General features: G+C 37.0%; 2 protein-coding genes and 1 pseudogene across 3 annotated transcripts; 2 read left to right on the forward strand and 1 right to left on the reverse strand.

Annotated features, from left to right (window-relative positions):
• The first annotated feature begins 3,337 nt into the window (after window positions 1-3,337).
• Window positions 3,338-4,621, forward strand: LOC122139329 (annotated as a pseudogene).
• A 5,995-nt stretch (window positions 4,622-10,616) lies between these two features.
• rgra (retinal G protein coupled receptor a) lies at window positions 10,617-15,952 on the reverse strand. The gene is made up of 7 exons (XM_019114234.2): window positions 15,513-15,952; window positions 15,103-15,259; window positions 14,229-14,350; window positions 13,065-13,218; window positions 12,702-12,819; window positions 11,858-11,971; window positions 10,617-10,778 (listed from the first exon to the last, which is right to left on the reverse strand). Exons 1-7 carry the CDS (start codon window positions 15,589-15,591, stop codon window positions 10,635-10,637), a joined length of 888 nt encoding a protein of 295 aa, XP_018969779.1. The 5' UTR covers window positions 15,592-15,952; the 3' UTR covers window positions 10,617-10,634.
• A 745-nt stretch (window positions 15,953-16,697) lies between these two features.
• On the forward strand, window positions 16,698-24,873 carry LOC109100800 (leucine-rich repeat, immunoglobulin-like domain and transmembrane domain-containing protein 2). 2 transcript variants are annotated; one of them, XM_042737093.1, is made up of 5 exons: window positions 16,698-18,232; window positions 18,543-19,003; window positions 19,305-19,610; window positions 19,785-21,954; window positions 22,435-22,568. In XM_042737093.1, exons 1-4 carry the CDS (start codon window positions 18,027-18,029, stop codon window positions 20,825-20,827), a joined length of 2,016 nt encoding a protein of 671 aa, XP_042593027.1. In that variant the 5' UTR covers window positions 16,698-18,026; the 3' UTR covers window positions 20,828-21,954; window positions 22,435-22,568. The 2 variants fall into 2 exon arrangements, with proteins under 2 accessions (XP_042593027.1, XP_042593028.1); XM_042737094.1 differs by lacking the exons at window positions 16,698-18,232; window positions 18,543-19,003; window positions 19,305-19,610 and adding an exon at window positions 23,822-24,873 and having other exon boundaries at window positions 20,838-21,954; window positions 22,435-23,210.
• Window positions 24,874-26,063: the final 1,190 nt, after the last annotated feature.

The following is a 26,063-nucleotide window of genomic DNA, read 5'->3' on the forward strand; positions in this document are numbered from 1 at the left end:
TATAATTACACAGAAAATTTAGAGGCTATACAACATTCAAAGTCTGGATTTACAAAAATCATATCAATTTAGTGCATTTCAGCATTGCATCAGCTACTGATGAACACATTCATTTGTATTTGAATTAGCACTCAATAGGTTATTTAAATATATATATATATATATATATATATATGACTGGACTTGAAATATCATTAACATAATTTACCCAACTAGAAAAAAAATAACACCACCAAAAAAAACAATCATAACATACTTGAAATAACATTACCATAAATATCACAATCATCAAAAAAGGCATGCCTCGTGCGGCACGCGAATATAAATTAAGCTATATTTTCAAGAGCTGAATCTTGAAATTTGGCATTCAAACCAACCGCAGCCAAATGCCAAAAAAAGCATTCATATTAATTTTTCTAAACAAGAAAAAGCATACTGTGCGTTATCGTGTCTAAATGTTTGCTATTGTTTTCACGGGAAGTCTGGCAGCTGCGCTAAAGCTATGGAAATGATAGTTTAAAAGCGGTAGTATTGGTGTAAACTAGCGGCTTACACAAACTAACACTACTACACTGGGCTTGAACGTCGCGACACGTTGCGTCAAAGCACACAGATCCGGATTATAATCAGTGGTTCAGTATCTGAGCGCGAGCGCTACATTGACAAATGGATATAGAAAGTGCGCTTTGATGCATCCAGTGTAGAGACGGCGTTAAGATGTGGCAGACCATTTCCTTTTGCAAGTTTCAGCTCATACATCTTTGGTTCCAGCGCCCCCCGATGCTCTGCGAACGCCCACTGAGAAACACTAGTCTATAGGCATACACATCAGCAAATAATTAAATGATATTAACTCCTACCACAAGATGGCCCTAGTAGGGCGTACATGCTCAACATGCTGTGTAAAATATTAAAATATGGCGTGCGGTGGTGATTTAAAACGAGGAGGCATTTACACACACACACACACACACACACACACACACACACACACACACACACACACACACACACACACACACACACATGTATAGGTCCCTGTTACACTTAATGTTGTCACATTTTCCTGGTTAAATAAATATTACAACAAATTTCAGAACAAATATAATTCTATTTTGTATTTTATTAATATTATATTTTTTAATATTTATGATACTATTTATACATTTCATAGTGTTTTTATGAATTTTTATATTTATTCCAAAATAATAACTAAAGGCAGTAACTATTTGAAGAATATTTTGGAAACAATTTACAATAATATTTCATTAGTTAACATTAGTTAACTACTTTATTTAACATGAACTAAGAATAAACAATAGCCTACTTCTACAGCATTTATTAATCTTAGTTAATATTTCAATTTCAACATTTACTAATGAACTATTACAATCAAAAGTTGTGTTTGTTAACATTAGTTTATGCACTGTGAACTAACAATGAACAACCGTATTTCAGACAGGACCACTTTGGCAAGTTACTTGTGTTTATTGTACACAATTTATCTTTGGCGGTATGGTCCCTTATGGGGGTTCTTGCTCCCAAATTAATTGAACATACAAGAGCTTAAACATTAACCCCCCGGAACCATCAGCTTGGAAATACATGACAGTTGAGACACTTAATAATGTCTTTAAAAGCGAACAGTGGTAATCTTGTAGATGTGGCAGTGGGACGTCTATTCTGTAGCTTGGTTATGAAGATGAGTGTCTTTCAGCAGTGAGGTCCATGCCAACCGGGACTTGAAAGCCTTAGTGATCATAAACAAAGAAGACGACAACCAGAAGGTGCACGGTAATATGCTCATGCTTATAATGGGGAGGGAGAGAGGGTTAAAAGCCATTTGAGCATACTCATGTTCAGCTGTTCTTTTTAATAGTCAACTTATTTCGGGTCATCGTCATAAAAGCTCTGTAAACAGACACAAAGATATATCTTTTCATTTCATCACGCCGAATGCACACTAAAAACTGACGCAGTCATCACGTTTTCAGACCATTTCAATTTTTATTTTGATCTGACACAAAGTAGTGGTATCTAATCAGGAGAGTTGTTTACTTACTTCATAATTAGTCAATAACACCATAATTTTCTTCATTCAGGCCGAAAGCTCACACAAAAAAAAAGAGGCGGGATTTATCGCACAAACCAATCACATTCAATCAAAACGATCATATCCAATTATAGCACGATGGAGACATTGCCTCCTCTCATGTGACTTTCCCCCATTCATTCTCAATTACAACCCAGAAAAGTCATGGCAAGCTAAGGGGTCTCTTTTGTAAGTCTATGGACTGAGGGGAGGCAAGCCTCCGCTGTAACTTTAAACTTTAAATTGTTGCTGTTGGACAGTGTTACTTTATAAAAACAAGTTACTTTTATACTTTTAATGCCACATTTAGTAATCTACATTTACATCTACGACTTGCGACCCTTAACATCGGCACGCTTACTGGAAAAATTTGCTAACTGTACGACTCATTGGGAACCCGGAACAGCGATTTCGCCTGCATACAAGAAACAAAATGGAAAGGCACTAAGGCGTGAGACATTGGAGAAGGGTATAAGCTCTACTACTATGGAGTAACAAACAACCAAAATGGAGTGGTGTTCATCATTAGTAAGAAGCTACGTGACAACGTAGTTGAGGTCAGCTGCATCTCAGATCTACTCATGTCAATTAAGATCAACACCGGGTTGCTCATTCTGAGGGTGGTCTCCTGCTATGCACCCCAGATCGGGTGTAAAGGAGGCTGAAAAGGAGGAATTCTGGCACCAGGTCGACGATCACCTTCGATCAATCAACATCAATGAGCATCTCCTGATTGGCGGCAGCCGCAATGGACATGTCAGTGCTTGTCATGGGTTTGAGCAGGTACACAGTGGACAAGGCTATGGCACTTGAAATAAAGATGGAAATTCTCGATTGCACAAAGGCCCACGATCTGGTCATTGCCAACATGTTTTTTAAGAAACGTGACTCCCATCTCACCACTTACACCAGTGGCGGACGTTCAACCCAGATTGAATATTGGCTTATATGACAGCACAACTTCAAACTCATTATGGATGCCAAGGTGATGTTAAGGAGCCAACCAAATCTACAAACTTGTGAACGCTTGCCATCGCTCAACTTTGGACATTGGTCAACTAATGAATATTAAAGACGCCGACCACAGAGACCTCTGCGATCCCCCCACCATTTTGCAGCACTGGAAAGAGTACTTAGACTCAACATAACAAGGAATTCTTTCATCCACTCATCACAAGTGCTGACCCCGTCTCTGGCCTGGTACTTCCGATCAGCCCTGCTGAGGTCGAACTTGCTTTTAAAAAGATGAAAAATGGAAAGGCCCCCGGACCCGATGGCATTAATGCTGAGGCATGGAAGCTACTTGGACACAGAGGTCTTGAAGTCCTCACTCGAATGTTCAACGAGATCATCAACAAGGGTGCCACTCCCTCAGCTTGGGCTGCCAGTGTTACAGTCCTGATCTGGAAAGGCAAAGGTGATGTCGGCAAATGCACCACTTACCGCCCAGTTCGCCTGCTCTTCCACGCCATGAAGATATTCGAGCGTGTAATCGACACCCGTCTCCGGTCTCCATTAGCCCCAATCAGTGTGGATTTGTTAGAGGAAGCAGGACTACTGATGCAATCTACGCCATCAGGCTGTTGCTAGAGAGACACAGAGAGAAGAACCAGCCAGTTCACATGGCCTTCCTCAGTCTCGAGAAGGCATTTGTTCCTGTGCCCTGGGACCTCATCTATCATTCTCTCAACTCGCACGGTGCTCCCCAAAGAGTACGTAAGGTGGATCCAGCTCCTCTATGCCAACACCACTAGTGTTGCCCCGCCAGCCTGTCCAAACCCTGACAAAACCCGTTGTGGGCTTGAACACCAAGTGCAAGATTGGAGCGAGCGGCTGGATGTGCACGGATTGCGCCTCAACATCAAGAAGACTGAGTACATGGAGTGCGGGTCCAAGATTGACGGAACAATTAGAGTTATAGGGCAGCCACTGAACAAGGTTACCCAATTTAAATATCTCTGTTCGCTCATTAGGAGTGATGGTGACTTCCTCTCCAATGCCCGTCCACGGGTCAACGTGGCATGGCTCAAATAACGACAAGTTACAGGCATCTTCTGTGACCACCAAATGCCCATAAAACTCAAGGGCAAGATCTAGAAAACCGTCATTCACCCAGTCGCGCTATGTGGTTCTGAGTGTTTGCCAGCCACCACTAAGCATGAGCAGATCCTCCATGGTATGGAGATGAAGATGCTTTGTTGGTCTCTCGGCCTCACGCGATTCCATGTCAGGAGTGAAGATGTCCTAAGGTGCATGGGTGTGGCGCCTATAGTTGACAACATGCGTAAATTCTGACTCTGCTGGTATGGCCACATCATCACAAGCGGCGATGATACAGTGGCAAAAACAGCCTACCAACTAACACCCCCTGGACGACGGCCACGTAGTCGGCCAAAGAAGCGGTGGCTCGAACGTCTGGCGGAGGACATGCACTCAGTCAATATCACCCCTGATGATGCCCTGGACCGAACTAAGTGGCAAAAGGCGTGCAAACAAGTGGACCCTGCACTAACGCAGAATACACGCTAGGATGAAGAAGAAGAATGCCATATTTAGTAATATTTGCGATTTATGTTTGTAATATCAATTATTTTGTCATCCAATTTTTTGAGGAGACACTGCCTCCCATGCCTCCTCGGAGGAAATGCCCCTGATAAATACAGTATATATATATATATATATATATATATATATATATATATATATATATATATATATATAGAGAGAGAGAGAGAGAGAGAGAGAGAGATTTAATAAAATATCCCATTAAAAACAATTTAACACATTCTGCAAGCACTGCTTCTGATGTACCAATTTTTTTTTAAAGCTTTATAAATGTTGGATTTTATTCTATAGACAAAATGGCATAATTCCACTATGATAAAATGTATTAATTTAAGCATAAACAAAACCACACAAAAAAGAAAATGAGTAATAAAAAACCTTTGCATCACATGATGTTGTGCATTTATTCGGGGCATGTATTGTAGTGCACTACATAATATGCATTCAAATGGTCTGTTTCCCCTCTGAGAGCTGTTGTTTTCATGTGCTCTTTCTGTCTTCCTCTCGCTCTCTTTTTAATCCCTCACTCTATAGCCTGTCTTTGCAGTCTATTCATTCACTGGAAATAATATGGTTTTAATTCCTTGCATTGGCTTGCCGTGAAGCACATACGTCATATCCCCAATCCCCCTCCTCCTCTTCTTCATTGGATTCGTTCCCTGAGGATCAAAGTTTTTGTGCTGTTCTAGCCTGAACTCCATTCTGATCTCATCTGAAATCATGGAAAACAAGTTCACCATGTAATCTTCAGTGGTAAAAAAGTATTAATTCGTGATGTCTGTGTTTAAGTTGAAGCAGTCATGGTTACACTCCCATTTTATTGGCTTAGAAAGCTGTAGTAAGCTGAAAGCTGTCTTTTATTTCAGTGTTTTGACACTTTTAGATATGTGCTCTGATTGTATTCTTCTGTTGACAGGATATTCAATATTCTCTAAATTAATTTTTTAAAAAGAATCACTGAATCTGTAGAAACGTAAAGTCATCTTCTTGAGTCTTGTTCAACATTTGTACTTATCTGGTGGGAATGTTCTGAGCTGATTTCATCTGTGGTTGATCTTTTAATAATTTTTTCATACAGGGCACATTAATTTGTGTTCGTACTCTGATTACTGTAGGTTTGTTTTACTGTTTACATGCACATACTGTTTAATATGAGAAAACAGTGTTTGACATCAAACTGTGTGTTCTTGTCATGCCAAGTAAAAAATCACAGAATTGCTGCACATGTGGACATGTGAAATTGAAATCTGCAGGGGAAAAAAAATAAATAAAACATGGTTAATCCATGTGCCTGAGTGAATCATAAACAAAAGGATTAAGCTAACCTTGTTGAGAAAATACAATTTCATTAATGGAGGCTGGCTCAGACAGCAGCCAAGCTAGTCACTTGTAAAATTAACCCAAGCTTAGAAATGGTTACACATCATCAGCTCTCTATTTCTCTTTATATTAACAGGCGAAAACATGGGTGGGCAGTTTCACATTTAAAAGTCATGTTACCAGATTGGGGAGCTATTGTATGTGACATAAAAATTTAGAGCAATTGAGACTCCTTTTTCTTTGAGAAATCTGTGGTGCCCATTGTCCACTTGTCATTGTGACAAATATTAAAAAAACAAAATACATTTTCTCAAAGACCCCAGAGACACAGCTAATTTTCACTTAGTAATTATTACAATGTAAATTTATTGTTTATGAAATAAATTCAACTCAACTATGCAATTTATTTATTTATTTGTCTCTGGTTGTCTGCTTAAGATTTGATTTTATTTCACCATTACATTGAACTGGCTCAAGTTATTACTGATATTAATATTTAAATTTATATTTAGTCAATTAGCAGATGCTTTTATCCAAAGAGACATACAAATGAGGAAACAGAAGAAATCATACCAGCAAAAGAGCAATATTATGTTAGTTCTGTGACTAGTCCTGGTTAGTCGAATGCAATACACATAGCGAGGTGTTTTTTGTTGTTGTTGTTGTAATAATAACAAATAAAAAGAAAACAAGTAAACATAATAGAAAAATAATAGAGAATGCTAGTGTTAGAGGGTCAATTTTATTTTTAAATAAATAAAAAGAACACAAGCAGATTGAATAGAAATCCAATAGAAAGCGCTTATGTTTGAGGGTCAAGTTTTTTTTATAATAAATAAAAGAAAACAAGTAGGTAGAATAGAAATAGAATAGAGAGTGCTAGTGTTAGAGTGTCAAATTGGACATATAACTGAAATTATTGTGTATCTCTTTTTTTCCTCTGTTCATATTTGTTTCACATTAAATGAATGGACAGTGTTATTATTAACTAAAACTATTTAAAAAAAATTTTGGTAATTGAATAAAATAAATATAAATATTGGATGAAGAAAACTAAAAACCTATAAAAAATTTTAAAATAAATATTAATTTGAGATACTAAAACTAAAACTGAAATAAAATAAAATTAAAGCTACACATAAAAACTGAAACAGTTCGATAATAAAAATGACAAAAACAATAGGAATGTCTAAATTGTAAATTAAAAGGAAAACTGAAAATATAAACAAAAGCTCATTCAAAACATTAATAAATACTACAAAAGTGTATAGATAGTATTTAAATAATCCACTAGCAGTGTTTATTTATGGACTAATTAATTATTGATATCCAGGTTTTTACTGTCTTTTTTTTTTTTTTTTAGGTCAGATCAAATTACTACAAAAGTCATGTAGGCAATATGCATATATCCCTTTTCATTCCACAATATATTTAATAAGACTTTAGCACTTTAAATGACTGAGAACACAGTGCTCACTAAAGAGCAATGACGCACACATCAGTAATCCAGATTACACTATGTCCATAATCCTTTAAAATGCAATTTCTTAAAAAAAACACCAAAAATGTTTTTCGACTGTTTTATGTCTAATTATTCAAACATTTATTTAATGTTTATGAACACATGGTAGCACAAAATCCCCAATATCTCAATATGTTCGGTGCTAAATGAAGCTCGCTTTCATCATTTTTCCACTGGTGTTGTGTCGACTATCGCTTGTTGTGAAAACGCTGCCAGCATGAACTGCCAGTTCTGTTGTTATGACAGACATTTGCTTCCCATTTACATTTGCATAATGATTGCATAATCTGCTTCAAATGTTGTTTAATCAAATAAAAAATACATGACTTCTGGCAGCCATTTTGACCTTTCACTTTGCTCTTGAACTTTGGACATCTGATTGTAAGCTTGTGACTGATTACTCTGGATTGCAAGGCAGCGGATCAGACACTCTCGATGTCTGTACAATGTGTTACATGTTATGAGCTGACTACATATCAAAGAACCGTTTGTATCTCACAGTGACATCACATGTGTGATTTATTATTTCACTTGTCTGGATCTCAAAGCAAATCCACTTGGATTTCACAGAGCTGTGGGCCAGTATACAGAAGATATTTTGAAGAATCTTTCCTTTTTGTTTGTTACATGTATTCCAAGTATAAAAAAATAGATTTCAAAAGTTTGGACAGTGATATTCCATATTTTTGCCAGTTAGGCATTGGTTTACCTCTGTAAAACCACTGTCAATACCAGTAGTATGTTTCAAAATTGCTAATGAGTTTTGTGACTGGGCTGCCCTCCACAAATTTGCCACATTTTTAGATGACATCTGGAATGATGATTTAGGGTATTAAAAAAAAAGTTTTATTTTTATAAGCATTCTTTCCATGCACCAACATCTTTTTAGTGGTATGCAAATAAGTGGCCAAAATTAATCGTTTAAAAAGTATGCTTTTAGTATGTTTGTTCTTAGTTTGAGCTGTTGCATGGATTTCTGAATCCAGGATCACTAAAATAATAGAAATAAGCTGTTGTATGTAAGTCATGTAATATAAATATCAATGTACGCAGAAGCTTATGTCAGCAGTGATTTGTGACCTCAAAGAAAGAAGGGAAAAATACACTAATGGGGCTATATAAAATACAAATTAAGAAAAAGTGAAGTAATATGTAAACCATTTTGGGAAAATCGAGTAAGTTACTTTTGAGTACAAATGTAAAAAATAATTGAATTTAAAAATGCATAAAGATGCTGACCAGTGTAAGATTTGCTTTTTTGGGAAGTTTGGGAATGAAAATCTTCACAGTTCTCCAGTTCACTAAAATGTTTAGTGGTCCAGAGAACTCAATTAAGACATAATGAAGTAGCCATCAATGTTTATTTCACTGTTGTGCATCTTGGCTGAGATATACAGATGTCAGATTTTGCTGACAAGACATCCACATAACATCATTCACAGGTTAATGAAAGTGCGCTTGAAGAAGTCAAGCTTAAAGTGGACACAAGCACTTTTAAAGACTAAATAGGTTGTAGCATTACAAGTGACACATGAACCACTGCAGAGACATTATGTGTCAGGCTACACAGTTGTACATATCAATCATTTGTTCATTAGCATGTCACATACACAAACACTGTGCTACAGAACAGTATTTTTTCATATGCATCCTTATGTTTAATAGTTGATACTACTGTATATTGTCAGATATTTCTGATAATTTCATTTATATATTTTCTCTGTATTCTATCAGTTTACTTCTATCTATCTGCTATACTTCTATCCATCAACTAAAACTCAGTAGTTAATGTGTTTTGCACTTCATTATGTCAGCATATTATATAATTGTTATTGCGTATTTATTAAGATGTTAAATAAGTATTGAGTATTTGATTTTTAGTACAAATGTGTAAAAAGAGTGATCTTTTGTCTGTTTGTCTTTGCATGCATTGTAGTCTGTTAAAAAATAAAATTTTGAAAAAACAAAACAAAACAAAACAAAAACTAGAAATATGCACATTTTATGCAATTTCTAGCTAAATTTCTTGGCATTACATGCTACTTTGGCTTGTGATATTCAGCCTCTTTATAGAACATTACCATCTGTGTATGTAGTAATAATATTTCTGTTATGCACAAAGTGAAACTACAAATATTTCTAATACTTTTAATTAAAAACATGAAACACATTTTTATGTTACCTGACAAAATATTTTTCCCTTACATTGTACAAAATAACAACATAAAAATGATTTGGGATTCATTTATTAATTTTTCAGATGCCAGAATGATTCATGTTAAAACAGAGACAGAATCTGCAGATGGAAAATGAGACCACCAGTCTGAACATTTCCAATCGCAGTGAGTCTTGTGCATAATCTTCTCCTTTTGACTAATCTTGTGCAGTGGGGAATGTGTTTTCATGAAAAGCACCGTTGTTTCTGGGATTAGAAAATGTTGCTTGCCTAATTCTGTCTCATAAGCCTGATGTAGACCTTTATCTCATTAGAAATTGATTTCCTTATGTGCAAAATAAAGTACACTTTATTTCCTGGGTGTGCCAAATTGTACATTCTGGTTAACATGAATTAAATTAATATAATGTAGAGACGGTAAAAAGTATTGCACTCCTAAAGCTAGCAGTAAATAAATTTATTTTTTGTAACAGCCACATTTTCACTAATTGTGACATTTAAAAGCCAGTTTTAATGTATAATGTAATGGCACTTATATGCAATAAAATATCTTGAATGTTCACCCACAACCTCAAAAAATAGGTTATGTGGTTGATTGTGTTTACTTTCGGAACTGCATATATGGAAGCAGCTTAACCCTTACTAAATGATGGCCACAAATTCTCTTCTTAAATGTTCTTTGCAATGATAAGGATGAAATTGGACCCCATTCTGTAACATTTCCATTAGGAACAGCTTATGTGCTTTGTCAAAATATCAGTTTAGAAATTGTATTACTTGCTGAAATCTTCTATATTAAATATAAAAGACCACAAACTACCACAAACACAGACTCCACACTCATGTCCACAAACACTCCACAAAAATACAGCAAGGATGACATAAGCACACAATTCCAATAAGCAAGTATCATACCTGTTAGAAACTACCAGGACATTAACTGTTATCACATTCTTAGTTTATTTGGTCTTGTTCTCAACAGCAGAAGTTTCAATCTTTTGGCCAGTGAGCAACTGCCAGATTCCTCCTCTGTAGTTCTCATTTCCAAGGGAGTAAACAAAGACGTTGAAAGTAGGTGATGTCTTAGCCACAATGGGTGCAATCTGTAAGAATATGTTCAGAACAGATTCATTTTACGCACACAGTATTGAATAAATAGTTTAACAGAAATTGTATGCATCAGTCACTGTGTTTACACTACAGTCTCCAAATTTATTTGATCAAAAATCCAAAAACTAGTTTCATTTTGAATTTGTTTTAAAATGTAATGTATTCGTCTAATGGCAACGCTGAATTTTCTTCAGCCAAAACTCCAGTCTTCAGTGTCACACACGGATCCCTCAGAAATCATTCATGTTGATTTGGTGCTCAAGTAACAGAAAAAACAAAAACAAAACAAAAAAAAATGCTGCTTAATATTTTTGTGGAAACTGATATAATAGATTCTTTAATAAATAAATAAATATACAGTACATACATACATACATACAGTTGGGTCCATATATATATTTGGACATAGGCACAATTTTTATTATTTTAGCTGCTGACCAAAACATATTCAAGTTACAGTTGTATCATGAATTTGGGTTTAAGTGCACGCTGACACACTCTGAGCTTTAATTTTAGGGTATTCTCATCAAAATTGGAGGAAAGGTTAAGGAATTACTACAGACCATAAGTAATTGGACAGCTGACTCAAAAGCTTTTTCCGAAGCATTTTATGTTTTATTTTTGTTCAAGCCCTTGAATTTAAGCTTAAAGTCTGCACTTCAATTTCATCTTGATTGTTTTATTTTGAATTCTGTTCTGGTGGCATACAGAGCCAAAATCATGTGTGTCAGTGTCCAAATATATATGGACCTAACTGTTTATATAAAATCAGAATTGGCTGTTTCGTGTATTAATTTCATTCACAAAAAAAAAGAAAAATGATTGACTCGATGGTAGTGTGTTTTTTTTTTGAGGTTTACTGTAACCTTTATAACTTTTTATTTTCTTCTGTGGAACACAAAAAAAAAATATGATGAATCTATCAGGTTTGTTGTTTTGGAACCAACTGACTTTTAACTTTACAGTATCTTCTTTTGTGTTCTACAAGAAGACATAAAGGTAGGTAAATGATTCACGTTGGGATGAACATCTTCTTTGGGTGCCTGCTGTGCTCCAAACATGATTTGCTTACCATTCTCAGTTTAGGAGAAACAAGGGTTGCGTTCTCCACAGCAGCATAGTAAGCCAGAATACCATAGGGGCCCCAGCAAAACAGCATGGTCTTCAAAGGAGTGCCACAGTTGAACTGCACATAGAGTACAAGAAGCAGAATAATTATTAGATAGATTTATAACTAACACAAATCATACATAACTAACATTTAAACAACATATACACCATTACACATTTTACTGTTCTGATGAGCGAACAAACACAAAGCACACAAACACTCTCACACACACACACACACACACACACACACACACACACACACACACACACACACACACAAAGAGTTAATTAGAACAAATATCATAAGCTCAATTAGGCATGAAGGCTCAACAAAGACATAATAAAATGACCTACATACTACAGGCTGTAGTACTTTTATGTGTACTACTGAGAAAAACAAAACAAAACAAACTTGAGTGATTCTGTGCTATTATTATTATTATTATATTTCAGCTTTATTCCATTTAACAAAATGTTTTTAATAGTTTTAGTTTCAGTTAAGGATAATAACCCTGTTCTGTGGTTGTCCTAACTGTCTGTAAGGAAGTCCTCTTCCTTTTCAATCACTTTGATATTGGTGTGCAAGCAATTTTTTGGTGTTACATAATAGTTCTGTCCTAGAGAAGAGTTCAGTGGCTGTTGCAGAGATGCCTTTGTGCTCCCAGGCAAAACGTTTCTTTGACCTACTCAAACCCTGTGAATAACAGTCTTATGCAATGTGATGGGAAATGTATATTCTGTTCTTTTCATGCACCCTTTGGTCTCACATGTCAAATTCTAATATGGTACAGATGATTCTTTACCTTGGCTTGGCCAGTCTTCTTGAATTTCCTATCAATGGACTGATAGGAAGACAGCACAACAAACATCTGAATGCCCATGTTGAAGATGGACATGGGGATCAAGTAAGACACATAGTTCCTGTGTAAAAAGACAGACACAATTGCATTAGGTCTTATTTCACAGTGAACAGATTTACAAGGAAATGAGAGTCATGTGACCTCTCCATGACCCTTATATTGGTTTTTATGTGGGTCAGAACTTACATTTGAATATATGGGTGAAAATGTGACTGAAGTGGACACTGGTGAGCAATGTCTTATGTTCTAATGATACAAATTGACGTGAATTATGTACAGTATGTAGTAATTAACTGTGCATTATACCTGTCACCCTTGCTGTAGTCCAGTGTGCAGCAGGTCCTCAGGGGCTCGTAGTCATACTCTCCCCAACCAATCAGAGGCATGGCGGCCCAGAAGGCAGTGAAGAGCCAAATGAAGATAACCAGAGTGATGACACTGCTCCACTGCAGCTTTGTCCCTAATAACACAAGGTATTACTACAGTAATACAAGTTATCCTGTTTACTACATTGAAATTTACTAAATAAATACAACAGTGGCACTGGTATCAAAACAGCATTTACAGCTAATTATTAGCTTACAATCTTTAGACATTCAAGTTCATACATATGCATAAGAACAAAGACAGAAAAAAGAAAAAGTCTAAATGTATTTATTGCTTAAATAAGTAATAGGAATATTTTATGAACCAAAATTAGAAGGGCATAGTTGGCACTGAGCATCTTCAAAAAAGAGAGAGGCATGCAAGTGTTCTTAATGTTTTTGAGTCTCTTATACTCACCATTGCTGAATTTATTTGATCAAAAATAAAGTAAAAACATTAAAATTCTGAAATATTATTGAAATTTAAAATAACTTTTTTTATTTTAATATATTTTAAAAAGTCATTTATTCCTGAGATAGCAAAGCTGATTTTTCAGCAGCCAGTAATCCTCAGTGTCACATCCTTAAATCATTCTACACTCTTAAAAACAAAGATTCTTTACTATCATCTGTAGTTCCATGAAGAACCTTTAACATATAAAAAAGGTTCTTTATAGAAGAAAAAGGTTCTTGAGGTTATAAAAATCTTTATACTAACAAAAACAAAATGGTTATTTTAAGAACTATCCACAGAAGAGATTTTAAAACCTATATTTTTAATATTAGTGTAATATTCTGATATGATGCTCAAAAAATATTTGCTGCATTGAAGTATTAAATAACAAAAAAATTCAAGTTTTGAACAGTTGTGTATGTTTTTGTTATTTACATTTACACACCATAACATATTCGCTCTGTGTTCACATTTAAAATGGCTCTTCACTGAGATTCTGAAAAGAATGGCCTTTGGTGAAGCCTATGTGCACTATAAGTGCCTTTAGCAGGTGGTCTTGGCAACATGGGTGGGCTGAACTAGAACAAAGCATGTCAAAAATCCTGCTGATGTGGTAAGAAGCATCACTCTTTCTTTTATTTTGTCACTCACTTGTGCAGTACTGGTGGTATCTGTCCCAAGCAATGGCTGCAATAAAATGGATGCTGGCGAGAGCAGTCATAAAGCCCTGGAAACCATGGGTTTGACATCCATCTGATCCATAAGGCCAGTATCTGGTGTTTCAAGAAGATAAAGTATTTAAAAAGATAAAAGTTTGCTGGTTGATGTTCATAGCTTATGTTTATCTGTATTGATAGTTTTAAATTAACAGTCATGTGTTCTGTATTTTTCTCAATGACAGATTTTTCTAACTGGTTTCCTCTAACTTGAATATTTGATCACATCCTTGCCTGTATCAGTAAAAACTGAAATCTAATATATTGGTGTTTTGGTAGCTGGTTTTGGCCCAAACTGCTCATTAGCTGGCTACAGTTTTCCAAAAAAACAGCTGATTTGTTGCACTAGCTAATGACCAACTTGGAAAACTAATGACCAACAGTTGGAAACCAACTACCATGCTGGATATTCCGACAATTAATTCCTGCTTACAATCATCAATCAGTCAATAATTAATAGTTTCCCAGCCTGGCCAACCTGGTGTTTCTGTAAGGGGCAGCCGAAAATGCCCAAAACTTCGCTAAAACCAGCCAACAAACTAGTCTGTCCAGACCTGGGAGACCAGCTAAAACCAGAAAATCACCTTAGGCTGGATTATGCTATTTACTTTGGCAGGGATGTGATTAAAAGACGCATTTCGTCACACGGACAGTTAAGAGCTGCACTTTAGTCATTCATTACGAAAAAAAAAATGCCCCTCTTAACCAGCATTACATCACAGCTGTATTTACACACTACACCCGTGACACAGCGTCGCCTCTAGGGGTTCTGTCAACAACATCATCAACACAAATGTGCGCGTGCTCACCTCAGAAAACTGGAGAAGGCAGCAACTGTGGCGTTCATAGAAATACCCATATCTGCCATGGCCAGACTGAACACGAGAAAATTACTTGGGGTCCGTAATTCTCTTATTTTAAGAAAAGCAAGAACGGTGACAGCATTCAGGAAGAACCCGAGGAGACCTTTAGAGGACACAGAAAACGTATGAACATTCAGAGCTTCTCGAGACCCCAAAAATAACGCGGTTACAGAACAGTAACATACATTCATTGACAGGCTTCAGATAGACAGTTAAATTAAATACGTGTTTGTTTTTCAACCGTTTTGCTATCGTTCCTGGATAAGGCGCATCCTATTGAGGAGCTATGCATATCCACAAAGTAAGACACGCGAACCTTTTTTTTTTTTTTTTTTTAACCTGAACATGACTCTTACCCTCCACGAGCAGACAAGATCCCAGGGAGAACACATCAAACTCGGAGAATCCCTCCGGTAATGGATACGACGTCACCATTTTGAAAGCAATTCTGATACCAAACTATGCAGAACGACAGTCTGCTCGCGCGCGATGTGCCTCAGTGTGTTCAGTCGAAGCCTTCTTTTAAAGGAGCATTTCACGTGAAAAAGCATGAACGTAATTATGTAAAGCCCTCTCCCTCTGCCTCAATCCGCACAAGAATGTCTTAATGAATATAACAACTCTTACCATTGACCCCTAATACGTATTTACACAGGGCGACTGTAAAGCGCTCATTCAGTTACACAACAAGCCTTTGTGTGTCGAACGCTTGAGGGCTCTGATGATAAGACCGAGGTGGATGAGAACCAGTCCAATCTGTACCAATCCAGTGCGTCGTGTTCTCTGTTCTATAGAGGTGTTGTCGAGTTGTCACTCCCGACACTAACGGACACTGTATACCAGACGGTTTGCATAGGGATGATTAGAGGAACTGTGCATTCTCAATTGTATGAGACATTGTGGTTTGGAGAAATAGATCTTCAGACACATTAGAGAGAGAAAATGACACTTGTAATGTATTAACAAATAGATTTGTTGTTGTTATAAAATATTATTTTAGGGACATTTACAACATTAAGCCTTTACATCCTATACAGTCCCAATTGTAAGATGTGTTCAGTGCTGAAATAGAAACATTCAGAGTATTTGTAGACAAAATAGCCAATCCGAATTTCATTTTTTAAAAGGCCCTTTGTTTCCTGATTGGATTATTCATACATGAGTGAAAGCCAAATAATAAGGTACAAACAGTAACACTGATACACTAACCTACTTTTATTAGATATTTAATCGGATCTACAATCATCAGTGTTTTATCACAAGAAGTCCTGTGTATTTCCACATACAGGGCCTTACATACACAGTGTATAATTTCTGAGTGAAACATGAAATGGCAAAATACAAATTCAGGGATTATCATACCATACATGTTCCAAACTAGACCTATATTGTTCAGTCAAGTACTTCAGTAAAGATTATGAGGTTATGAAATATAATTAACATTTCACTCAAATTTCCACATACTTCTGTAAAGTAAAAGATGAATTTGGTTTTGTAACAAAGCTTTAACAAAAAAAAAAAAAAAAAAAAAAAAAAAAAAAGTACATGGTACTGAGCTTACTGCAGCCTTTAATGAATTCTATATACTTTATAACTGTGGAATAATGTGACTTTAGTAGGTGTGTGAGAGAGGTTTAGGAAATCAGAGGTTAAATTAAATGTTTAGCATTTTATTTATTAATATCCAAAACATCAGTACAATAACTGATTGCACACTTCAAAACAAACAAATAATTAAAAACAAATTATTTAAAACTAAAAATAACACTTTGTAGATTTTCTTTTCTTGCCTTAAGCTCATGAGTAGAGAAATTCTGTTTTATATTTACAACTTGGCACTAAAGAACATTGAGCCGGTTCCAAGGTTCAACCCATGTTGTGTTTACAAACCTACAAGTAGCATAAGCAAATAGGCTTCTGGCAAAAATAACTCTTGTGGTCCAACAGTTATAGGAAGACAGTCTCATTAAACAGGGACACGCCATACCAGTTTTACACCAAGGAAAGGTTTCAGAAAGAAAATGTGTGGAAATTTGAACTCCTCTGCATTTGGCACTTACTCCAGAAACTCAAGAAAGATTTTGAAATATTTATTATCATTACCATGATGTTAAGATATTTCGTTTTTTTTTTTTCTTACATTGGCTTCTGTCTATTAAGAACATAATTTTAACAACAATTAATAACAGTATTTATAAACCCTAACAAGAAGTGAAAAGCAAGCTGTCTGTCAGCCAAGGCCTAACAGGATTACATGATGGAAAATATTTAAAAAATCCTGTTGGACACGCCACTCAACGATAGCTGTGCACAAACTTGGATGACCTTAGTCTGGCAACTCTCATGCTGATGATACATTACACATTAATTGTTACAAGGAAGGATCGATAAACTAGTTTTATAACAGGCAAATATGGAAATATTATTTACAGCATAGAAATAAATATGTTTTGATTTTTTTTTAACAGATGTTGAAACAAAATCTTTCAACACTCCCCGGTCTCCCGTACTGTATGTTCAGTGCAAGAATACAGTACCTAGGCGATAGTGACTGGTACAGCCAGAATAGACCAGCTTCCAAAAGTATCATCAGCTCTTACACAATCTAGAAGTGATGCAACAAATATCATAGTTTGGCTGTCAGGTAGAGGATGGTTTGAAAGAGAGCTGGATGGGGGATGTGCAATTCCGAAATATTTTCTCCCTATAATTAACTGCTGTATCTCTGTGTAGCCTATCAGATTCCGAGATGCATCCGCATCTAAATGAAAATAACGCGCGTGCTTTCGCTAATCCTCATCTGTCCTTTTTATTTGGTGGACTCGTAGCAGTCAGATTACTATGGGACATCGGAGCAGAGCGACGATGACATGCTGGTTATTTTTCCCATAATTGCAAGTAGATGGTTTTTCATCAAATACGTTCGTCGGTGTTTTGTTGACACGAGTAGCGAAATGTCTCTTACTGTCTTTTTGGGTTTCCTACTGGCATCTTGTTGCTTTCCACTTGTTCGGAGCACCTGTCCTTCCCAGTGCAGCTGCTTTTACCATAACCTGAGTGATGGATCAAGAGCCAGGTGAGTCTGTGTCTTATTATCTCAACTGTAGCCTATTTAATTCATGCTATGCATTTTTACCCACTTGAAATGTGCATTCACATTCTGGCTCCATATTGTGTGTAATAATACAGTTTATAATATATTTACACACTGAAGTTAGTTACTTATTTATTAATATATGGGTACATTTTGACGCAAATAATAATTTTTTTTTTTTTACAAGCATTAGTAGCGCCAGTCAAAGACCGCTGATTTTAAAGATCAGTGTGTGCTTGCTTTCAAATCCCTGATTATCGCTCTTTATTCTTGTTTCAAATGCGTTTTGCAGGAGCGTGATTTGCAACGATCCCGAGATTTCCCTGGTGCCCGCCACGTTCCCAGGCGACACCTCGAAACTTCGGATTGAAAAGACTGCCATCAAGAGGATCCCTAGCGAGGCTTTTAGCTACCTCTCTAACTTAGAATTCCTTTGGATGTCTTTTAACGTTTTGTCCTCTGTAAACTCGGACAGTTTTCGGGGTTTGTACAGTTTAGAGGAACTAAGGCTCGATGGAAATTCGCTCACTTCGTTTCCGTGGGAATCCCTCATGGACATGCCCAGTCTGAGGCTACTCGATATACACAACAACCAGTTGTCCTCAGTACCATCTGAGGCTGCTCCCTACATGAAAAATTTAACCTACCTGGATTTATCCAGCAATAATCTGCTGACAGTGCCATCTGAGGTCCTCAATACTTGGTTGACACTCAAACCCATCCAGGGAGCAGAAAGTTCAAAAATGATTCTTGGTAAGTCTTCTTTTCTTAATTTAATATTTTAATATTATTAATATTAATATTATTTATGAATTTACAAGCAATTTCTAACTAGTAAATCCTGCATCAATTGTTTTCAGTGTATATATTTTTATATAAATACATTTTAAAAATACATAAAACACACACACACAAAAAGAAAACATCCCTTAATTTCTTAAGAAAACTTTTACAAAATGTCTCTCAGAATTTTAACTTTTTATTACAATCATGAAGGTTTTCTTAATTTAAGAGATTTGTTGTAACTTGCCACTGATAATTTGTTTTGCCCCAGGTCTTCATGACAACCCTTGGTTGTGCGATTGTCGATTATACGACCTGGTCCAGTTCCAGAAGTCTCCCAGTCTGTCGGTGGCTTTCATTGACATAAGGCTGAGGTGCGCAGATCCAGAGAGCCTCTCTGGAGTTCTGTTTAGCGATGCTGAGCTCAGGCGCTGCCAGGGGCCTCGTGTCCACACTGCCGTAGCCCGGGTGAGAAGCGCAGTGGGCAACAATGTCTTGCTGCGATGTGGAACCATTGGAGTTCCCATCCCCGAGCTGGCCTGGAGAAGGGCAGATGGGAAGCCACTGAATGGGACAGGTGAGTCAGCACAGTGGCAGCCGACTAAGCAGCATTAGCCAGAAGTGCTAATGCACAGTGATTACACTGCTGGCGCGGACACAACAATGCACTGTGATTACACAATACTAATTAGTTCTGGCATTTTGAGCGAATGTACTCAAACGTTCTGCTTTTTTCCTTAAAATTTTGCAGCTCAACTGGAGAATTCAAAGGAGGGAATCGTTTGGTCGATTTTAAGCGTGCCAGCAGTGTCCTATCGTGACACGGGAAAATACATCTGCAAAGCAACAAATTATGCAGGGAGTGCAGAAGCTGTAATTTCTTTGATCATAAGTGACGCATCCAAAGCTGAGAATCCGACTGTGGATCCAAAAACCAAAGTGAAGTCCAAAAAGCCAAACTCAATAGTCAAGGCAGCCTATCAAGAAAAACACATCGCCACATATGTTTCCCCAACTCCCAACAATGCACTACCAATCGGTGCCACCGTGAGTTACAGAGGCCCATATCCAGGTATGGAAAGCGACAATGCCGCTAACAGTCAGACGAATACCCAAACGGCCAGCCCTGACGGGTTCCTAGAGACCAATCTGAGCAACCTGGCCGCGAACACATCCTCGCTGCAGCAAGACCCCGACAGGGTTGTGCGCTCTGTGAAAGTGATTGGCGACACAGACTACACTGTGTGTCTGAACTGGAGGGCACCAACTGCCAAGAACACGACCGCTTTCAGTGTACTCTATGCTGTGTTTGGCGAGAGGGATATGCGAAGAATTAACGTCAGTCCAGGCAACAACCGGATCGTCATCGAGGGACTGGTTCCAAAAACCAAATACATCGCCTGCGTGTGCGTCAAGGGGCTGATCCCCAAAAAGGAGCAGTGTGTAATCTTCTCAACAGATGCAGCAGCAAGTGCTAATGGAACCCAAAAGCTCATTAATGTAGTAGTTATCACGGTTGCCTGCGTGATAGCCGTGCCTCTGACTGTGATCGTGTGCTGCGGGGCACTTAAGAGGAAAATTAAGAAGTTTCTGGGCAAAAAGTCCAAAGACATTCAGGACTCGTATGTTACGTTTGAGACTCTGTCTCCCAGCACCAAGGCCAAAGGCTTGGAAGGGGAATATCTCAACAGACTGAATACAGAGGAGTCCAACAGATTGCTGTCAGCCCGGTCCAGCCTAGACTCTGAGTCCACAGCTAAGATTGAGGGACAGCCCAACGAATACTTCTGCTGACAATATCCCTCAGCCACAATTCCACCACGCAGTCATCACAGTATCCAGGCCCAGCCGCAGTACCTGAGTGCACATAATCTGTACCAGCAGTACATGACTGGCCATCCATGAGGAAGCTTCAGGATACTTAGCATAAGTAACAAAGTGCAGAAGTGAAGACTTTTATGTTGTCTTTTCTATTTGTTACTGTGCTTTTGGACTTGGTTCTAAACTAAGCCTTTGGCTGGTGGTGGGGTTGTGGCTGAGCAATCCCAGGAACATGTATATATGACTTTTACCCTTTCAGACAGTGCTAGGAGGAATTGATTCAAAGGCAAATGTTTGTATGATTTGTTGTTTATTTGTATATGTGGAAAAAATATATTAATATGTAATAATGCTATTATTATGTAAGGAATTAGGGATTCATTTCCACAGTTTGTTCATATTACACATACTGTAGTCATTAGTGTAACACTGTAATGGAAACATTAGTTGAGATTTTCATACACTGAAAAAAAAACTGTTGTATAAACAGTTTTCACTTAGAAATTGGAAGTAAGTTTCTGAAACAGCAAGTAACATATTGAATTGAACATTAAATTTTGGGATAGAAAGACAAAAATAAAATATTCTCATATGCCACACTTGTATAAATAATCTTTATTTTTAACTTTGAATTTTTTTTTTTTACAGTGTCTGCACCAACATTGTCATTAGTGTATGTTATATTATTTCTGTTTACCATGTGAAACTTGTGCCACCTGAACCATTCAGAACTTTTGTGTCCCAGGTTGCTTACAGTAGTACCCATTTATGCTTCAAAATAAATTCTGTATATATATTTTAAAAAAGTGTTACATTTACTTTCTTTTATTAACAACAATAGTAGGTCAGATCTACAATTAAGTTCCAATCAGTCTCTCACAGGGTGCGTCAAGGATTACTGATAATAGGCTTTGCTCAACTCTACCTGCAGTCAACTCTACCTGCAGTCATGTTGTGAGCAGAAACGGAGCAGATGTAATGTTAAAGGAGACTATGGGTGCCTCGATTATATTTCGTTTGATTGTTTTCTTTTTTTTATTAAGTCATATCAGCTCAGAGTGTTTTCCAGGATGCTCCTGTGGGACTGACCGTTATGGGAGGTTAGTTGCAGCTCCTTTCAGTGCACACAATATTAACAGACGTCAGCAGTGACATTGAGCAAAGATGATTGTTGTTGCGTTGAGAACAGGGCTAGCTATAATATATATGTATGAGAGTTATAGTCTGTAAATATAAATATATGTATGATTAGAGGAACTTTTTTGACCCTTTTGTTAAAGAATAGAATACAAAATGGTTTATATATATATATATATATATATATATATATATATATATATATATATATATATGTATATAATATGTGCTTTTATATTTTATTTATTTAGAATTGCTGTGCCTGATAGTACTGTCATTACTGTCATACCACGCATTTTTTCAGAGAAAGGGAATACCTCTGCTAGACTGATAGACTGCTTGAATTCAGAAACATTTTTGTATTATTTAATACATCCAAATTTACGAGTTATCCGACCTTAAAAAAAATTGCAATTGAAATTATGGAATGTTTCTTTTTCTAGGTCACTCACGTGTATGGAAGCGCCATTATCCGGCATTCCTGAGAACATACCGGGAGATTTAACTAAAATCCGAATAGAGAAATCACTGCTAAGTGAGCTACCAAAGGCAGCGTTTTCCCATGTTAAGTTGCTAAAGCATCTCTGGTTGAACTTCAATGACATCGCCATCATAAATATTAAAAGTCTGGAAGGTTTGGGCAACTTGACGGAGCTCCGGTTGCAGGGTAACAAACTGCGTTCAGTACCATGGACAGCGTTTGAGGAAACCCCCAACCTCAAGATCCTGGACCTGAAGCACAACCGCATCGACGCCCTCCCGGAGCACGCGCTAAAGTTTCTACCACGCCTGACCTACTTAGATCTGTCCTCTAATCAACTCTCTGTAATTTCTAAAGACGTCTTCCTGAACTGGCCTCTCTATCACACAGAAAACAAGCACGAGCGACCTACGGCGTCCAACGTTGTTCTGGCGCTTCACGACAACCCGTGGCTTTGCGACTGTCGCCTGGGAGGCTTCATTGAGTTCATCAAATCTTTGAGTCCACCGTTCATTCTAATGAACTCATATTTGACATGCTCTAGCCCCGAATTCAAGGCAGGGAAATTTTTCCACGAGGTCGATCTAAAGACGTGTGTGAAGCCTGAGGTCAGCTCCCCAGACACCAACATCACCGCTCCGTTAGGACGGAACATCACGCTAACATGCTTTGCCACGGCCAGACCTGAACCTGCTGTTCAGTGGATATATGGTCTTAAGATACTAAGAGGATTTCGAGGTAAGAGATATTCCCGTAAAACATGTTTACATAGTTACACGTTTATCTCCACTTAAATCTTTATTTAAAAATTAGGTGCTTAACTCTCATTTAGTGCAGACAGATATTACAAACTTTTGTATGTTACAAAATTACATATATGTTTAAACCTTATCTTCTTACACAATTCAGTTTAAATAAAATATAAGCATATCTATGTTCTTTTAAGTTTCTAAAAATCACTCAAAAGTGTATCAAAAAAGTTTTTCGTAGCATTTATTTTTAATAAACAAAATTATAAACTTGGTGCAAATTCTAACCGTCTATTGTGACACTGTCAGAGATGTAGTAATGAATTCCTATTTATTTTTTATGTGAATATATTATTTTTTATATTGTATTACAATTAATTAACACACACGTACTAAGCATAGATTTATAAATTATCAATATAACAATCATCATCATAAATAGTAATAACACTATACATTATTTTTATAAATTATTGATATATTTTGTATATTTATTTGATAAAATAATAATATATTTTAAATACATTTCTTTATAATAATAACAAAATGTTGTTGTTAAATTGTCCTTAGTTTTAAAAACTGTTTATTATGTGTGTTCAGAGATTCAGAGCCGTGTGGATGAGGACACCATCAAGTCTCAGCTGATCATTCCTTCGCTCCATCCTGCCGATCGAGGACTTTACACCTGCACTGCCAACAACTTCATCGGCAATTCCTCCATCAGTGTTTTACTGGATGTGAAGTCTCCGGAAGGCTCAGTGTCTCATTCCTCAGGCTTCCCTGCTGCCATCGCTGAGGAAAATGTTTACATTGATATCCGTATTGCCAAGCAGACAGTCTATGGCATCACAATCGAGTGGCATGCTGTGACAGACAATCCAGCTGAAACCTGGTTCACCATCCATTTTGGCCGATATGACACACTCAAGAAGGAACAGATATATATTGGGCCAGGTATCAACACATACTCTGTCACAGACCTCCTACCAGCCACTAAATATGAAATCTGTGTTACTCTAAAAAACCAGGCTCCTCGGAATGGCCAGTGCATTGTATTTGTGACAGGCAGTGATTTCAATGAGATGGAACAGAGAGAGAAGCTCATTCATATTGTCATCATTGTACTTGCTATGGTGCTGGCTGTGCCTGCGGGAATGTACGCCTGCACCACAGATGCAAAGTTCAATTGCTTTGAGCGTTGCACGGAGATGTGGAGAAACAGGAGACATTCGGAACGCTCTCACACATCTGACGAGAGACAGGGTACATTTGACAGTCTCCAAGCTGCCAGTGATGAGGGCCTCTGCAAGGAGTCCAACAAAGAGCGGAAAGCTAGACGAAGGTCTGCTGAGAAGATACAGAAACTAAAGAATGAACGAAGACCGACAGCTGAGCTTTACTGACACCACACACTCAAAGACAGCTATAGACTCATTAATACCCATGAACGGATTAAGACAAGCCTCCGTTTTAATTACATTGTGACATTTATCCTGCTTGAGTGGAGATCCGAGTAAAGTTAATACGCTTATTATGGATGCCACAGTCTTCAGAAGAGAGTCTCAACACGAACTCATGGATCAGCTGCTGCTGGACAGGGTTTTCCAGACAAACTGGTAAAATCCACAGAATAAAAGCAAAGAGCATACATACACTGAATCTCTAGTAAAATTATTATCAGAAGAGAACAAATGCACTTTGACAACTCGTGACAATTAGTAGTGCTCAAAACATAGAAAACATTCATAATACAACTATTGCATATAACATTTATTTTGTTCAGTTTATTATATGTGCACTTTTATGATTGTTAAATTCATTGGCATGTTTTATGTAACAGATTTATTTTAATGCACATAATACGAACACAGGAGTACAAAAGATGATTAGGATTTTTTTATGCCTGTTCCATATCAGGTCGATCCAACTGTGGACCAATATTTAACTCAAAATAGACACAGGCGTCAGCCAGCAAGCACTTTAACAAGCAAACTGAAAATGTCATATACAGACATGAAAACTGAACAATGAGTGACACAAGACTGAAATACACTGATCTTTAAAGGAACTGAAACTGACTTTAATTTGAACATAACTCTAAGTTGCTGTTTTGGAAAATAAATGTTATAAATATGATGTTTTTTCTCCTAAAGTATTATACTTTGTTTCCTTTATTAAAAAAAAAAGAGTGATAGGCGCAATATTTGTCCATCAGTAAATGTATAAAAGTATATTTCAGAACTTGTGTTTCTGTAGTTGATTTTGTATGATAGATTGTGGACAGTGCAACTAAAGGCTTTAAATTTCATTCAAGAGATTTGTGAAGATGCATGAAATAACTATCAGGCCGAAGGTTTAGCGCTGCTGAAGTGTGCCACTCTGCACCAATCCAGGCTTGTTGACAGTTACGCTTTGTTTTTTCCATTGTGCTGCTGCTAAACCAGGATTAAACATACAGTACGTGACCAGTCATCAGACTCGCTACGTCACCAAAGCAGAGCACAGTTCTCTGTGTATGGTATACTTACACCCATGCTCATAAATTTGAAATTTTTTCAAAATGGTTTCAATGGATATTCTTTTGGTACTGGAAGAGTGCTTAAAGAAAACAGATCTTTGTTATGTATTTCAGTGTTAAACTTGAGTGTTCTGACTTTACATCACTTTACAGGTCTCTGTGACCTTGACCAGAAAGCTCCAAAATCAACTAGTCAAAATGTATGCATCTTGGTTTGAATGTTCTGTTTTTCTTTTATCCTAGTCCATCAGCGCACTTTGCAAGTTTGTAATCCTCTCTAAAAACCCAGTAATCCTACTTGCTTTCTACAGGGTATAATTCCAC

Source organism: Cyprinus carpio, chromosome B13 (genome assembly GCF_018340385.1).
Source record: "Cyprinus carpio isolate SPL01 chromosome B13, ASM1834038v1, whole genome shotgun sequence".
Taxonomy (NCBI): domain Eukaryota; kingdom Metazoa; phylum Chordata; class Actinopteri; order Cypriniformes; family Cyprinidae; genus Cyprinus; species Cyprinus carpio.